Source organism: Lampris incognitus, chromosome 16 (assembly GCF_029633865.1).
Source record: "Lampris incognitus isolate fLamInc1 chromosome 16, fLamInc1.hap2, whole genome shotgun sequence".
Classification (NCBI taxonomy): domain Eukaryota; kingdom Metazoa; phylum Chordata; class Actinopteri; order Lampriformes; family Lampridae; genus Lampris; species Lampris incognitus.
In genome coordinates, this window is record NC_079226.1 from 33947026 (window position 1) to 33965473 (window position 18448).

The 18448-nt window shown below is 48.6% G+C and overlaps 1 protein-coding gene across 1 annotated transcript in view; it reads right to left on the reverse strand.

The window, feature by feature from the left end:
• LOC130125913 (transcription factor IIIB 90 kDa subunit-like) overlaps positions 1-18448 on the reverse strand; it is a 130165-nt gene that overhangs the window by 68113 nt on the left and 43604 nt on the right. The window contains exons 6-11 of the mRNA XM_056295259.1: positions 15934-16083; positions 12450-12543; positions 11289-11415; positions 10263-10302; positions 9290-9424; positions 5532-5810 (exon numbers count right to left, since the gene is read on the reverse strand). Of these exons, the coding sequence (XP_056151234.1) occupies positions 5532-5810; positions 9290-9424; positions 10263-10302; positions 11289-11415; positions 12450-12543; positions 15934-16083 (825 nt within the window). The remainder of the gene's footprint in view (positions 1-5531; positions 5811-9289; positions 9425-10262; positions 10303-11288; positions 11416-12449; positions 12544-15933; positions 16084-18448) is intronic.

Sequence of the window (18448 nt, forward strand, 5' to 3'; positions counted from 1 at the left end):
TTTGGGATCGCCGCACCGAAGCGACTGAAAGATGATCAGCCAAAGGGCGGACAGTCTCTCGGGGAAAAAATTGATAAAGGCAGGATAATTACAATGACTTTAATGTTACACGCGGCTTCTCCCCCCCCCCCCCCCAGTCCGAGAAATCTGCCATTTATGGGAGTGTTTGACAAAGGAAGAACAATTTGCTCCCATTTGTAACATCCATCCATCTGTTAGCCAAACTGCTTATCCTGCTCTCAGGGTCGCGGGGATGCTGGAGCCTATCTCTCCCAGCAGTCACTGGGTGGCAGGCGGGGAGACACCCTGGACAGGCCGCCAGACCATCACAGGGCCGACACACACACACACACACACACACACACACACACACACACACACACACACACACACACACACACACACACCTAGAGACAATTTAGCATGGCCGATTCACCAGACCTACATGTCTACATGAAACCGGAGCCCCCGGAGGAAACCCACACAGACACGGGGAGAACATGCAAACTCCACACAGAGGACGACCCGGGACGACCCCCAAGGCGGGACTACCCCAGGGCTCGAACCCAGGACCTTCCTGCTGTGAGGTGACCAGGCTAACCACTTCGCCACAGTGCCGCCTCCTTTGTAACATGGCAAACGTTTCTCAGCATCAGGTGTTTTTGTATAAAGACACTGACACGGGTACTTGAAGCTCGTTTTAGCCCAATATCTCTTTGAGGTTCCTGTATTAGCAGCAGTTGCTCTGTCCTTCTCTGGGCAGTTTGACCAATGAGGCCCCCCCCCTGCCCCGCCCCGCCACCGCCTCAGAGGAGCCTTGTCATTTCCTTTCTAATGTTTTTGCCTTTTCTTTGTTGTTCTTTCTTCCTGAGAGAATCCAAAATTATGCCCTCCATTATTTCCTGTCCCACTCTGCCCATGACACACACACACACACACACACACACACACACACACACACACACACACACACACACACACACACACACACACACACACACTTACTCCCGGACAAAGATGAAAGGCGCGGGCCTAATGACAAGGTACTCTGTCCACATAATGCTTCAGAGACGGAGCTGGTGGGGGCCACGGTAGCCCCTCCTTAATCCACAGCAATTAGCCAAGGCTGCAACCCAACCACAGCCAGCCAGCCAGCCAGACAGCCAGCCAGCCAGCCAGCATGCAACCACCATCTGCAGACAGCCCAGCTCCAACACCAACAAAAACTCAAGGATGCTCCACACCGACGGCAGACATGTACGCGTCAAAACACACAAACAAGCATGCAACCACTCGCACACACACACACACACACACACACACACACACACACACACACACACACACACACACACACACACACACACACACACACACACACACACAGAAATGTAAGTGGTTCTCTTTAACCATACAGTTAGATCAAACTAAAGTCCCATTAACTGCAAAATTAAAAGCCCTCTTCAACGACTGATCTTCCAGTTTCGCCTCACGTTTCCTGGTTCAAGGCTGCAGACAGCGAGGGGCTGAATGCCTCCCCCCTGAGAGATGACTCAAAATAACGTCACTGCCTGAGACAGGGGCAGAAAGGGAGAAGGGACTACAGTTACTCCGAAGGGCTATGATTCAGCGACCTGTGATTCATCGCAATCTTATGGCGGTGACTCCTCTCACTTTTAACCTCACCCTCGTCCAGCCGTCCCCCCTCGTACAACAGAGGCTCCCTGCAGCCTTCTGGACGGTCTGCAAGTGGCTTTAGGGCCAAGGGATCGTGCCGCGACAGAGGACGTCCTGCTTGAACTGCAGCAGCAAGAGCGGATAGGAGGGTCACGAGGTGACAGCGGGGTTGGTGTGGCGCACCGTTTGTTATCTATTATTCACAATAACACACACAAGCACACTGGCATGCACAAATTCTCCCCTTTTCAGGAGGCGTCTAGCTAGCAACAATCCAACACACTTTCCTTCTTCTTTGGTTCAACAACTAGTCCGGGGTTGTATTCAGTCCTCTCACTGTGCCTTCCTTATCACACGCGTAAAGACGGAGGAGACATCCAGGTAGCGTAGCGGTCTATTCCGTTACCTACCAACATGGGGATCGCCGGTTTGAATCCCTGTGTTACTTCCGGCTTGGTCGGGCGTCCCTACAGACACAATTAGCCATGTCTGCGGGTGGGAAGCCGGATGTGGGTGTGTGTCCTGGTCGCTGCAGTAGTGCCTCCTCTGGTCGGTCGGAGCACCTGTTTGGGGTGGGGAGACTGGGGGGAATAGCGTGATTCTCCCACACAGTACGTCCCCCCGGTGAAACTCCTCACTGTCAGGTGAAAAGCGGCTGATGACTCCACGTGTATTGGAGGAGGCATGTGGTAGTCTGCAGCCCCCCCCCCCCGATCCACAGAAGGATGGAGCAGCGACCAGGACAGCTCAGAAAATAGGGTAATTGGCCAAGTACAATTGGGGAGAAAAAGGGGGGGGAAATCCCCTTGCCTCCAGAAAAAAAAGGACAGAGGAGCCAGTGAGACATGGCTGTGTCTTATTGGCCAGGTAGACCGCTGCTAATTCCTCCCTCGTGTTGACCCGGGCTCTAACCACACCCTGTCCTCTAGTGTCCTTGAGCCTCGCTGCCTGCCCTGGGGTGGCTGCTTCAGACTCTCATCTGTCTGATGACACGTACTGGCTCGTCATCATTTGAGAATCGGCCTCCTGTCTATTCACAGAGCCAAACAGGAACAAAGCAGGTTGCGGGGTGTTTTCTCTCCGCCTCCCTTTTCTTTGCAGAAGTCCTCCGGCTGACATCAAGAGAGGCTGACTCTGCGGTCTTCTTTCAAATCTAGACTTAAAACCCACTTATTCTCAATATTATTGACTAGCTGTCACTGCTGAGTTCATCAGCCTTGATGGTGCTTTTCCCTTACATTTTTTTTCTTTTATCGGGGGTGGGGGAGGGGGGTTCTCCTTCTCAACGTGAGATTTGGTTAGTCTTTCTGGTTAGTACTGAAGTCCGGGTCCTGCTGGTGGGAATGCCCCCAATCCCCGACCTCCATGAAAGCTCTCACACCCTTCTAACCTACTTTCTGTGTCAGTCTGCATCATTGCTGTGAGCGGTCTCTCGTATGCATGTCAGCGGTGGAGTTTTTATTGCTGGGGGCCGCGTGGGGACACTGGGGACGAAGCTCATGTCTATGCTGTTTCCTCTGCTGTTCCCGTTGACCTGGGCTTTGGCCTCTCCGAAGGCACTAGTCGGATTTTTGTTTCGTCTGTTGTGTCTCGACCTCCAGACACACATGGTTCTCACACTGTACTCTTCGTATGTGCTTATTTGTTTATTTGTAGTGTTTATTTGCAATTCTGTTACCGCATTGTCTGCTCGGCCCACTTGGCCCCGATTGCACGCCTGTCCATCCTGCAAGACTCTGATGCTCTTCATGAGGTTTCTCCCATTTATTTTTTCTGAAAATGTCTCTATGCATGCTCATCTGATATGAGTGCAAGGCAGAAATTTCTATGGGCAGGACTACACAGAAATAACCAACATGGGGTTATTTCAGTCAGGCCAGGATTGGAATTGGGGTTGGGCCTTGGAGTGCTTGGCACAAATCCCCAATTTCATAATCGTAATTTACCCCCCCCCTTTTTTTTTCTCCCCAATCATACCCAGTCAATTACCCCACTCTTCCAAGCCGTCCTGGTCGCTGCTCCACCCCCTCTGCCAATTTGGGGAGGGCTGCAGACTACCACGTCTCCTCCAATACATGTGAAGTCGCCAGCCACTTCTTTTCACCTGACAGTGAGTAGCATGTGGGAGGATCACGTTATTCCCCCCAGTTCCCCCTCCCCCCTGAACAGGCACCCTGACCAACCAGAGGAGGCGCTAGTGTAGCAACTAGGAAACATACCCACATCTGGCTTCCTACCCACATACACAGCCAATTGTGTCTGTAGGGATACCTGACCAAGCTGGAGGTAACACAGGGAGTCGAACCGGCGATCCCCGTGTTGGTAGGCAACAGAATAGACCGCCACACCACTCAGACCCCCATAATGGTAATTTTACATTTACTCATTTATTTCTGCTTCCGGTGTGGGAAGATGGCAGAGCGAATTCAGTACCGTCCATGCAGTGTCTTTGTCCGTGCCTGCATCTAAAATTGTCTTCATTTGATGGCTGGGAGAGCTGGTGCTGGATCAGCTGGGAGAGCTTGGTCTGCTGCGTCCTGAGGTAACACCAAGGGCGGTCTGACAGGACACAGAAGTGGGGCAGGCTAAGCTAACTGCTAGCCCATGCAGATCGGCAGTTCCGATAATACTGAGGGTGGTCTGGCGGCGGCCTCGCCTAGACTTGACTGTGTTTTAAGTGTCGTCGTGTGGAGTGCGGGGAGGTGTGTCGAAGGTGTCTGGCTGGTAGAACTAGCATTGGATTGGCTGAGGGAGCTTGGTCTACTGCCTCCTGTAGGCCCAAGGACCACGGGCCTGACTGAAGCTGCGCCCAAGGAGGAAACACCAAGGGCAGTCTGACAGGACGTGGAAGCGGTGCAGGCTAAGCAAACTGCTAGCCCATGCAAACCGGCAGTTCTGACAGTCATCCTGGCTGGCGTTCGTTCTCCTGGACAGTGATTACTTTTTTTGTTTAGTGTTCTTGTAGTTCTTTTTGGATGTGTTTTGTCTTTGTGTTGCACTGCTGTGGGCTGGGGGAAACAATGTTTCATTTCATTTCATGCACTTGCGCGCATGAAATGAAATGACAAATAAAATGTGTCTGATTCTGAGTTATTCCTTTAGCTGATGCTTTAGTCCAAAGCTACTTACAAGAGGATCAGCAACTGGCAGATGAATTTGAGTGTCACAACTGGCATCGTGGAGCGATGTATAGTAATCAAGGGAGATTAGGAGAATCAGTTTTAATACTACTATCTACAGGGCTATCTCCCATCTAGTAGCATCCCAATAGTGACATAAAATGAAAAATAAAAGGAGGTCAAGACCTTCAGAGCAGATGTGGTCCAGAAAACACGAAAAATCTAAAAATGAAAAAATAGAACAAATGAAATAGTAATCCAGAAAATTTTGTTCCTGGTTATATTAGTGACGGCCATGTGAATAGCACACACTGCCATTGTAACTCTAGTTAACGGTCACACCCATATTTGCATATGGAACTGATCGCTGGTTTCGGTCGTTATGCCACTGTACTGTTTATAAGGATGGGGACACCTGCAGTCAGTTTAGACTGAAGAGGTCACTTAGATTAGTGATGAAATGTATCTGTCAATAAAAATTGTATCCAGATGAACTGATTCAACTTTGATCTTCTTACCTGGATTATTGAACATGCATAAAGACATCCTGGTTATATTGATGTCAATGGGATATCTCACCCGTAATGAAAGCAAGAAAAAAGTGATCTCGGCAAATCTCATTTCCAATTAATGCCGTTAATAGAGATAAAAATGGGGCTATTATAAAGAGGAAAAACAATCAGGTATGAGTGATATAAAACCAAGAGAAAGGACAGACAAATGGAGTAAGCTTACCATTCTCCTTCTCCTCGCCCATGCAGTTGTTGAGTGACTCCGAGAGGCCCAGGCTGGCTGCGGTGGGCATGGGGCCAAGGATGGACTCCAGCGACGGACCTTTACGCTGCTGTGAGCTCTCCTCCTCCTTGTCTCCGTCCCCTGCCTTCTCAGGCCCCCTTTCCTCCAATTTCTTCAGGGCTTCCAGAGTGAGATCACTCACATCTTTGCCAAAGTGCTTGGCCACGGCCTTCAGCTCCTCGTCTACATCCTCATCATCGCTGTCCGCCACGTTGGAGACTGTGGAGGTGGCGTCATCTTCAGTGCCTTTCTGGTCAACTGGGAGACAGAGTGGAGATCATTATGAAATTATTCCTTCTGATATGTCCAACTCCTCATTCCTAGGTTTACCTCTAAAAAAATAAACAGAAAACAAATTTTTCTATACAGGTATTTAGGATGATCCAATATCTAAATAGGCAGCTGTTCCAATGCTCCAATTTTCCCCTGATGATGAATAATGCATCCATCTAACCACAGAGGACATAAGAGTAGGGTATCCAGCAGGGCTGCACAACTCATTGTCCATTACTGTATTGTGTGATTTCAATTTAGACAATTAATGATCACGAACGCTGCCATGGGGAGTCCAGGTAGCGTAGTGGTCTATTCTGTTGCCTACCAACACGGGGATCACCGGTTCGAAACCCTGTGTTACCTCCGGCTTGATCGGGCGTCCCTACAGACACAACTGGCCGTGTCTGCGGGTGGGAAGCCGGATGTGGGTATGTGTTCTGGTCACTGCACTAGCACCTCCTCTGGTCGCTCAGGGCGGCTGTTCGGGGAGGGGGGGGACTGGGGGGAATTGCGTGATCCTCCCATATGCTACGTCCCCCTGGAGAAACTCCTCACTGTCAGGTGAAAAGAAGCAGCTGGTGACTCCACATGTATTGGAGGAGGCATGTGATAGTCTGCAGCCCTCCCCGGATCGGCAGAGGGGGTGGAGCAGCGACCGAGGAGGGCTCGGAAGAGTGGGGTAATTAGCCAAGTACAATTGGAGAGAAAAAGGGGGAACCCCCCCCCAAAAAAAAGAACATTGCCATTAATGTATTCGTGGGCAATATGACTGAAATTTTCTAATGCAATATTTTGAGTTTTTGACAGTAATAATTGCAGTGAAATCATTTTGCTCCCAAAATTATCGAGGCTAATATTCATGTTGAGTGCTCGAATTCACAGTATCCAGTAAAATAATGAGAATTATTATTTTACCCTCTATAGTCCTGCAGCCCCTGCTATCTGGCTGAATTATAGACTTTCCTCATTTCTGAAAATACTTTATTGTGCCGAGTTCATATCAGAGAAGGGTAGCACATCAATTTTAGAGCAAACAAATGCCGATGGAACTGGAAGAGTCATGGCAGGTGGCAGAGCAACAGATCTGAACCGATGATGGCCTGGAAGCCCCCTCACTATGCATTTGCGTGTGTGAGGCAAACAGAGAAGAGAGAAGGACTCAGAGAACGAGGGAGGGCTGATCGCTGGATTAACATGTCAAGTCTTCTTTGTCTCTGTGGAAGTGAATTGTATGTGTGAGGGAGAGGAAGAAAGAACACGAGACAAAGGAAGACAACATGTTTTCCCATGGGTGAGTTCTGAGGTGTGTGTGTGTACACATTTTGCATTTGTGTGTGTGTGTGTGTGTGTGTGTGTGTGTGTGTGTGTGTGTGTGTGTGTGTGTGTGTGTGTGTGTGTGTGTGTGTGTGTGTGTGTGCAAGTGCTTGGGAGGGGGTCCTGTGGCGATGAATAGAAAAGGAGAACAACACAACACAGGGGCAAGGAGTCTCCACCCTGTCAGAGGCACTCAGGCGAGAGACACAACGCATTGTAGCATCTTAACTTGCACGAGCTAGCCAACAACAAATCGACAGTAACAGAGCAACCTGTCTCTGTGTGTCTCTGAGATCCATCTTGAAAATTTGGAGAGGATGTGGTGGGTTTTCAAGCTTTTCTTTAAGCCGGTCTTGGGGGATACACACAAACCTACCAGCTCCAGGGGAACTCGCAGAAGAAAAGAATTAGCTGTCAAGCTCGACAGTACTTAACTTCTGTGTTTCATTCAAGCGATAGCTCACGACAGGCCGTAATATAATGCGAATATATCACGGCCTGTGGTGAGCTATTGCTTTTATAAAACAGTTACCAAATGCGGCAATAAGAACGACTATTTTTATTAACATGTCCATAAAGCATTCATAAAGCAATGGGCCTCACTCATCAATTGTTGGTACGTACAGATTTGTTCTCACACATCCATGGAATATTTTAGCCCTGCAGTTTGTCTCACAGACCAGGGTAGAACCTGGGTTACCCTGAATGTAGACCCGAGTTGGCTGACAGTGATGTCTTTTCAAGCCTGGGTGACTGCTGGTTGCAAGAGGTAGACAATAGATGTCCGGGGGAGGGAATTACAAATACCCATCAGGCTTTGCTTCTGCCCGTCAGACAATCTTGAGAGCTTAAAAAAAAAATCCATGGGTGTGTAAGAACAAATGTGCATGGGGCATCCGGGTGGTATGGCGGTCCATTCCGTTGCCTACCAACACGAGGATCGCCGGGTTGAATCCCCGTGTTACCTTTAAATCTATCTAACAATCTTTACAAAACGGATAGTTTACATCAAGCAATCTGACTGGTTGTCAGCCATGACCGTATACAACGGTGATGACATCTAATTCCTTTACACAATTCAGTATCACTCCACGTTACAAAGCAATCACCTCGCACATTGCAGGCAGCCAAGAGCACCTATTTCTTTATAAGAACAATGGGCCTCATTCAACAATTGTTCGTATATGTACACATTTGTCCCTTTTTGGGGGGGGGGCTTTTCCCCCCCTTTTTCTCCCCAGTTGTACATGGCCAACTAACCCACTCTTCTGAGCTGTCCCGGTCGCTGCTCCACCCCCTCTGCTGATCCGGGGAAGGCTGCAGACTACCACATACCTCCTCCCATACATGTGGAGTCACCAGCCGCTTCTTTTCACCTGACAATGAGGAGTTTCGCCAGGGGGACGTAGCACATGGGAGGATCACGCTATTCCCCCCAGTTCCCCCTCCCCCCCAAACAGGCGTCCCGACTGACCAGAGGGGGCACTAGTGCAGCGACCAAGACACATACCCACATCTGGCTTCCCACCCACAAACATGGCCAATTCTGTCTGTAGGGACGCCTGACCAAGCTGGAGGTAACACAGGGATTTGAACCGGCGAGCCCCATGTTGGTAGGCAACGGAATAGACCGCTACGCTACCCGGACGAGTTTATCTGGTTTATAGCTCAAGCCAGACCAATTTTGCAAGCTGGTCACATTGGTCTTTCTCAGGAGATCGGGTGTGGCCTTCCTCCTATCGTGAGTGTTTTGAAAAAGGTGGCCCCATGCACAAAGTGGATAATTTTATCAGTTTTGGAGACAAATCCAAGTAGTCTATGTAGTTTAGATGAGACAACGCAAAACTTAGCAACAGCAGCAGAGGCAAAACGTCACGAATCTCACAATGGAGTGATTTTCACAACAGCTGACACACGCTTGCATAGTGCACCATGTGCATCGTTCATCTCCTATACGGCTTACTCGACACAACCCACCACTGCTGCCTGACCCATCTCATGATAGATCAACGCGATCAACTTTTGAGAATGGTCGGGCTTGTGCGGCCACACCCGCTGGGTACTGCTGGGATTAAACCTGTAGCAGCCTGGTGATAGGTACAGCTAACTACAGAGCCAGTCTGCTACACATAACCGTCTGTGTGGTGTACCTTGTTTGACATAGGCGGCGTAAACCCCTCTCAGTTTGGGCCTGCAGCTCTCCAGCTCCGTGTCAATCTCATCCTGGTAACACTCAATTTCATCTGTTGCAATAAAGAAAGGGGAAATGTAAGGTAATGGCTTCAATCAATTCACATTCTTTATCATCATTTTTGTTTTGGTCTTTTTCTCCCTCGGGATTTCAAATTTATATGGACACTTTTAGCCGACAGTTATCCTTATCCAGAGCGATTTACAAGACCACGACTGCAAAATGAGCTCAAATGCATAAATCTCTAACATTGTAAGCAGCCATTTGGTGAAGATTAGGTCGAGATTATAGCACCCCAGATAATGGATGCAAGACTCATTACTGCATCTATAGTGCTGGGTAATGAGAGCAGAGCTGGACTGATGCTCTTTTTAACAATGCAAAGTCGATGTCCAACTAGAGATTTGTTTTTTATCCTCTTCATAATGTTGGCTATTCTTCTTCTTCTTGCATCTTGTCTCACTCAGTGGTATAATGTAGAATCATCAGTAGTGCAGCAGCAGAATATCAAATGGGGTGAAATGCAATTCGATGCAGTCAGACTAGCCTGTGTGTACTGTGAGATAGATGGACAAAGGCTGATGGTTATTGAATCCATTTGTGCACCAGAATATTTTGGTGGTAATGTTTAAAACTACCCATCCATCTTAAATCCAGCATCAACCACAAGAGTAGGCCACATTCAGATGAGTTTCAGGCCAAACGACCAACCATACCGGTGGTAAGGCTTGTTACCTAACTTCTTCTCTGGCTTTGTATCACGGATGCCAGTCTAAGTGTACGCTGACGAGCTGGCAGCTTTTGCTCTTGAATGAAAAGAGACTAAACACGCCTGAAAAGTGAGACAGCTTTCATGTGGCGGTGGACCCACAGGGATATCGCATCCTCACCTTCAACGTCCTCCATCTTTTTCGCCAACTCAATCAACAGCTGCGGGGAGGAAAATACAGGGTGGTAAGGAAATGAAACCAGAAAACAACTTTATTTTGTGTTTGGTGATCAAAAGGAGGGCGGGGGCAGAGGCAACACTTGTTCAAACTTTTCCCAGTAAAGACCAGCAGACCTGAGGGCTACAAGTGGCTGTTAGTAACACTAATGTGACCTCTTTTGAGTCCTTTCAGATTTACTTTTGGTCTTCGAATACAAAGATAATATGAGGGGCACCCGGGTAGCATAGCGGTCTATTCCGTTGCCTACCAAAATGGGGATCGCCAGTTCGAATCCCCATGTTACCTCCGGCTTGGTCGGGCATGCCTAGACACAATTGACCATGTCTGCAGGTGGGAAGCCGGATGTGGGTGTGTGTCCTGGTCGCTGCACTAGCGTCTCCTCTAGTCGGTTAGGGGCGCCTGTTCGGGGGGCAGGGGGAACTGGGGGGAATAGCGTGATCATCCCACACGCTACTTCCCCCAGGTGAAACGCCTCACTGTCAGGTGAAAAGAAACAGCTGGTGACTCCACATGTATGGGAGGAGGCATGTGGTAGTCTGCAGCCCTCCCTGGATCAGCAGAGGGGGTGGAGCCGTGACTGGGACAGCTCGGAAGAGTGGGGTAATTGGCCACGTACAATTGGGGAGAAAAGGGGGGGGGTTAATATGAGGAAGTTTGCGTGGGTGAGGCTGGTGCGAGACACAGTTGAAGTACTGAATTCAGGTTGTTGGAGTGAAACTATAGACACTGAGAAAGACACACATGCAGTAACACACAGACAGATGGTCTTACTGTCAGCTCATCCTTTCCCTAATGTGAACCAGTGGGAAAAGTTGATCTTAATTCCTTCCATTTCACTTTGTTTTCCCTTGTTAGCAGTGAATGTGGGGGCAATTTGTAACAAGTGGACCAATGAGAAAATGCCCTTATGCGTCGCCCTTGTCGTCCTATATTTATACCAGCTATGGGAGCTAATTTTAGAGACACCTGCGGTTCTTTGTTCTTCTTCAGTCCAGCAGTGTAGGAAGGCGGGTCGCACTCGTGGTCGAGGTCTGTCGTCATGAACTCCGTGATGGTTAGCTGACTGGTGGGCGTCTCCTCAAACTCAGTCAATCTGATTTAGGGGCACACAGAACAAAAGGGATTTCAATTGGGAATGAAATAATCTACCCCCCCCTTTTTCACCCCAATTGTATCCGGCAAATTACCCCACTCTTCCGAGCCGGCCCGGTCGCTGCTTCACCCCCTCTGCCGATCTGGGGAGGGCTGCAAACTACCACATGCCTCCTCTGATACATATGGAGTTGCCAGCCGCTTCTTTTCACCTGGCAGTGAGGAGTTTCACCAGGGGGACGTAGCGCGTGGGAGGATCACGCTATTCCCCCAGTTCCTCCTCCCCCCTGAACAGGCACCCTGACCAACCAGAGGAGGCGCTAGTGCAGCAACCAGGACACATACCCACATCTGGCTTCCCAACCGCAGACACGGCCAATTGTGTCTGTAGGGAATCCCGACAAAGCCGGAGGTAACACGGGGATTCGAACCGGCAATCCCCGTGCTGGTAGGAAGCGCAACAGACTGCCACGCTACTCGGACGCCCTATGAAATAATCACTTTTTTTTAAACAAAAAAACAGCCATTAATAAACCGTTAGATTGAAATTAAAAGAAATAAAGTTTTGCTCTTTCAGATGACCGAGGAAGGCAACTCTGTAGCTTTACTGACAAAGGCAGTTAGGAAAGGTGGTGTTACAGCACTTCAATAAGAGCTACTACCAATGCTGAAGACATGCGCCCTGGACACGCGCACACACACAAACGCACACACACAAACGCACACACACAAACACACACACACACATAACAGAAAAATAATACACCAGAAGCCAACATTTATTGCAATGGACCCTGCACTTCTTGTACCAAAAAACAAAAAACTCATACTATTAAAATAATAATAATAATATTAATAGTAATAATCCAAAAAAGCCTCCTAACCTAGGTGAGGTTTACGTTTTTGGATGGTACAAGAGTTTCTTAGTTTCTCTGAATCAAGTGTTACATCTTTCAATTGGGATGAGCTAACTTTTATTTAAACAAGGAGCTTGGGGGTGACGAGCCGGCCATGTCTTGCTTTCTGCCCACCTACCTTTTCCTCAGCGTGTTGTCACACACCTTCACAACATTGATGACATCTTTGATGGTGCGGTGAAAGTCGTGCATGCGTGCGGCAACAAGGAGAGCTGAGGAAAGACGATGCACACATCAGCACGAACAGCAAAAACTACCCTGCTAAGACCACCCATTTACAACGCTGCCCACCCTGGTCTTGGAGACCCCCTCCTCCCACCCCCACCAGTACCACACAAACAGATGCATTACTCAAATGCATATACCCATATAAACCCATATACCCACAAATTATATTATCTATATATATATATATAAAACTCTGTTTAAAGAAACACCCAATGGGGTAGGGAAAGTGCTCAACAAATAAGGAGCAAAATAATCCAGTGAGTCAAGTAAATTCTTTATGAGACAGCACAACCTGTTTCATGCCATACGTAATCATCAGCGGTCAATCAATAAATCATAAATGTAAATACACTCAGAAAGGGCGTTTTTATCCAGTATATACACTGTAAATAGATAAATAAATACTGTACATCAACACACCTTCTGCTATATTTGTGTGTGGTAAGATGACGGCGCGAAGTCACATTTGCAACTGCTTAACGCAGTATGCACTGTCTTTGTCCATGTCTACATCTAAGTTTGTGTCATCGTGTGAAGTTTTTATTTTGATCTCCGATGTTTTTGGGGTTTTTTTTGTTTGATGGCTGGGACAGCTGGCGTTGGATCGGCTGAAAGAGCTTGGTCTGCTGCGTCCTGTGGGCCGAGGGACCCCAGCCCAGCTCAGAGCTGCGCCAGAGAGGAAACACCGAGGTGGTCTGGCGGCGGCCTTGCCTAGCATTGACTGTGTGGTGTTTTCGTCTGCGTTTGTGTTGTCATGTGGCGTGCGGGGGAGGTGTGTCGAAGGTGTTTGGCTGGGAGAGCTAGTGTCGGATCGGTTGAGGGAGCTTGGTTTGCTGCGTCCGGTGGGCCCAAGGACCACGGCCCTGCCCGGAGCTGCGCCCGAAGAGGAAGCACCGAGGGCGGTCTGACAGGATGCAGAAGTGGGGCAGGCTAAGCTAACTGCTAGCCCACGCAGACCAGCAGTTCTGACAGTCATCCTGGCTGGCGTTCTAAAATTGCAAGTACACAATACGCAACCTGAGCCAGCGCAGATAACGGACCGCCCCCTCACACGGAAAGCGGTTTTTATAAAAGGGAATAACAACAACTTTAATGTTATATAATAAGTTACTGCGCGAGCCTTGAAGGGGAACAGTTATATAATGGTCATTAGAGTTCCCTCGCACCACAGCCCGTTTAAAGATAGATGCGTGCTACTACTTCCTCATGCACACTTCTAACAGCCTTCAGGACTGGGAGATGTGGGGCTTTTAGCTCCGCAGCCAACCGTCTCAAACATACAGCCGCTGTCGCCGCAGGAACCGCGCAGCTCCACTTTTCGCCGTCTTCTCCTATCTGGGACTTGGCTGTTAGATCGATGCTCGTAAACCGGAGCATCTTACAGAATGAGAAGGCAAAATTTTGTTTCTTTCTCCAGGATGTTCAGACAAAAAAAAATGTTTTTCTTGAGAGTTTGCACAGTTCTTTGTATGTTGAGGTGGTTTAATGATGCAAATCATTGTATACTGGAAAAAAACCCACGAGTGAATTAAGGAAATGAGCGGTGAATTCTTCGATCCTAAAAACCTTTTTTGCCGAAAATGTGATTTCTGCCTGCTGCCTCAATGTACAGGGTAACAAACTTTTCCCAAGGGCGTCCGGGTGGCATGGTGGTCTATACCGTTGCCTACCAACACGGGGATCGCCGGTTCGAATCCCTGTGGTACCTCCGGCTTGGTTGGGCGTCCCTACTGACACAATTGGCTGTGTCTGCGGGTGGGAAGCCAGATTTGGCTATGTGTCCTGGTCGCTGCACTAGCGCCCCCTCTGGTTGGTCGGGGGCACCAGTTCGGGGGGAGGGGGAACTGGGGGGAATAGCGTGATCCTCCCATGCGTTATGTCCCCCCGGCCAGGGGCACAATGAGGGAGGGTGCAGAGGGTGCAATGGACACAGGCACCGTATCAGCAGGGGCGCCAAAAGACCGTACGCAAATTTTTTTTTATTATAATTAAAAAATATAACATGTAACTATATATTCTAATCCAAAGTTCTCATCTAAGAAAGAATATTTATAAATATTAAACTTTTCAAAAACAAATAGGCCTATAACCAGAAATTGTTTACAGTACTCTGTACTTTTGGAGCCCCCGCTGATGCGGCGCCTGTGTGCATTGCACCCTCTGCACCCCCCCCTCATTGTGCCCCTGCCCCTGGGGAAACTCCTCACTGTCAGGTGAAAAGAAGTGGCTGGCGACTCCACATGTATCAGAGGAGGCATGTGGTAGCCTGCTGCCCTCCCAGGATCGGCAGAGCAGGTGGAGCAGCGACCGGGATGGCTTGGAAGAGTGGGGTAATTGGCCGGATACAATTGGGGAGAAAAAGGGCGGAAAAAAAACATCTTTTACCGCTTCCTTCTAAGTGTACCCAATTTTTAATGATTCATGATAAGCAAATTAATTATTCAGGCAATGCAGCACAGCAACAGAGAAAGCTGAAAATTGAAACTGTTGAGCACAAATGCACATGTGAGCCGGGAGGAGTGGATTTCGGGATGTCTTCCTCGGCATTATTGCAGCTAAGCGCCATAGTATTCGAGCTGACGTGGACGATGATGATGATGATGCAACCAGGAGAGGCAGGCGGAGGAGCATCCCGGAGGCTCAGCCGGTTCACACGTTGGCACCACGTTGTCTCCAACATGGATGATTGACAGCTGGAGACACTGAGACCAGACTCCAGCCAGACACTGGTCAATACTGCCTCGGCTGTGGCGGGTCAGTTAGTCTGCTCAGCCAGCCTCTTTGACAACTTAACAGCCACCATAAAGAGACCTAAAACTCTTCTAAAACATGTTGCACGCTGGTGAATTATTCACCAGCTCCTGTGGCCAGCAGACACAAAGCTTGTTTTCGGTCCTGAAAATGGGATTTCATACAATATGAAGACTCTCTTGGGTTGATGATACTAGCAGATATGGGTTTAAAATTAGCCCATACTTAACAAACATAACCTCCTGCAAATAACCTGCTGCCCATGCTGAGTCGGCAAAGCCGCCTGTAATAGTGAAGGCAGTTTTAATATCAGCCCACAAAATGAGTTTTATTGGGGACCTAAAATAAATTGGTAGTTTCATGATTGAATTTTAAGTCTTCATATCTACTTTTCCATCTTGCATGTTACGTCATGAGTGGGAGGAACTTTCTAAACTTGTCCGTGTGTGCGGGACTCGTAGTAGTGCTCTGATTTAAAGACGAAAGGGGCAAATGTGTTTCTCCCCGTGCACTCAGCTAAGTTGACAATTACTGCTTATATCCATGAATAATGTGCGCATGTGCAAGGTGACGGCAAAGTGCAAGGGAGAGTGTATTTCATGTGGTCTCAATCTCATGGTTACCTGCTCCACACAGCCCCGAGGGTCTTCGGCCCGTGTGCATCCAGTCCCTCTTCATCCTCTGTACAAGCCTCAGCGCTGTCATGGAAACCTCGTGGTTCTTCTCGCCGAACTCCAGCAGCTGGGCGAAACGGGGAATATACAGGCAGGGGTCTGGGGGGAACAAACACACACACACACACACATTCTCTGTACATTTAACTGATCCAGAGATCATATACTTAAACCTTTGCACACCTGGAAGCCGCCCTAGGCAAAACAACCACCTTTGTAATTGGAGTGACTGGGGTCAAGTCCTTTGCTCGGGACTTTCCCGGCGGTGGTCGCACCAGGAGGAGGAGAACGCTACTTTCTGAGCTGATCCAGGGACATATATGAAACAACAACCCTCGACAAAACGAATTCATAACATTTGTAGATTTCAAATGTCACATTAAACAATGGCGTGTCATTTCTTTTATGCGGAAACACTTAAGCCAGAAAAATTAAAAAAAAATCAAGACCACCTGCATTTTTTATGAACAAGACTTTTCAGCAAGCCAGTTTGCCTTCAGTCTTTTTGATTCTGAAGACAATTCTATCCAATAGAGAACTGAATTACCATGCTCTTGCCCTTGCAACCAAAAGAAAAGAAAAACATTAAAAGATTGAGTTTCACGTCCCAGTTGTGACAGTGGAGTCAGATAAGTTTGAAGCTGGTTACTGTGCTTTAGGAGCCTTACCCCGAGAAGCTGGTTAGGCTGATAATAAGATACAGGCTCAACCCCACCATCGACACCATCATGTCATGATGTGTCTTCTCCTGGATCGCCACCTTGCTGTGGTGAAGAAGCTTGCGTGTACCAATGATCCCAAGAGCTATGCCGTCCAGAGCTTGGCTCCTGGTAGGGTCACCCAAGGTGGACAGGTCAAGGGGGAGGTTCCAGACGAAGCATGATCCAACAAAGATCTCAGTGGCAGAACTAGTGGAAGATGTCTCCAGGTCATACCGGCAGTGAAGGTGGATGAAGGCTGGAACAGAGAATGGTCCCCAATTGTCTTGGTTCTCCATGTCATTGGACTCTGGCCACCCCCTGCCAAGAACCGTGTGGTGGTTGCAGGTGCATCAGCCACACCACGTAAAAAGCTGTCACGCACAGGCGTCCTCCCATTATGCGGCTCCACGACTAACCTCTATGCCCACCTGAGGACCCAGAGGGAGGACGGTCATACTTGACCTCGAGTGACCGCCGATGATGATGATCATCATGTGGAGCCAGCCATCCTTCCTCTTGACACCAGCTGTGTTTAGAAAATCAAGGCCTTGCTGGTGTACTAAGTGTACCAGCCGTCGGTGCTCTTTAATTCATTTGTGTCCATCTCAACAAGATGCTTTGTCACTTTCTGTTCTTTAAAACAGCTTTATTTATAAATGTCAATGTGGTGCAGTCAGTAACAGTGATCACAGATAACTGCCAGTGATCTTGGCAGTGTCCTCTGCAACACAATGAGGCACAGTGTGACCAAGCTGTTTTCATTAAACTTGTTCTATGTACCAGAGAGTCTAGAGTTGTCATGTCTGCCACCTCTATCCTCCCCATGGGCCTGGGCTTGACTCTCTCCACAACTTTCCCTGCAACCTCCTCTTTTGTCTCCCAAATTACTAACGGTGAGTCGACTTCATTTTTCCTGCTGTTGTTGTTGTCGTTTTAAAAATAAATACATCACCACCAACTTTGGCTTCATGTGAGTATTTCCAACTGGTTAATAACAACAAGCTGGGCCGGCTGGTGCCTTGTTTTGAGAGAATCAAATAATAACTGGCTGTGACAGTAACACAAATCCATGACATAACCTCAGTTCATGGTAGCTTTGAAAAATAAGCAGTTTTTGCTGAACTGGGTTAATGAAAGGCATTCAAGTTCATAGCTGATGCCCAAAAGTCACAGGCTGTTTAAAATCACGTAATCTTCACCATATCAAAAGCATACGCCTCTAAATGACCCGGTGTAGGGGAAAATTGGTAATTGCAGCATCAAAAAAAAAAGAAGAAAAAATCAAACAAACAAACAGAGATAGGCAGAGGGGGGGGGATCAGTATGAACACTATTGCTAGGTTATGCATCCATCCAAACTGTGAATGGCAGTCCATCACTGCACATCTCGTCAAAACAGTAGGACGATGACTGCCGCGGATACAACATGGGGGGGGGGGGGGGGGGACGGGAACAGTTCCGTCCTTGTGTGTATGTGGGTGCGTGTGCGCGCGCGCGCGCGCTGACGCACTCTGCAGTGGCGCAGCTCGGGGGAGGTGCTTCCGGCCCTCTGACATCAGGAGGGGGAGCAGAAAGCTGATTGGTCGACGCCGCGCTGAGAAAACACGGCGAAAATAAAAGCGAGGGAGCAGGACCTCCGACAACACAACGTCCACATCAGGCGCGCACGGAGCGAGCCCGCCGCCTCGTCTTTAGCCGATAGCGAAACAAACGACACCCCAGTGAGGATTAACGCCAAAAACAAAAGGGGCAAGAGACGGCGG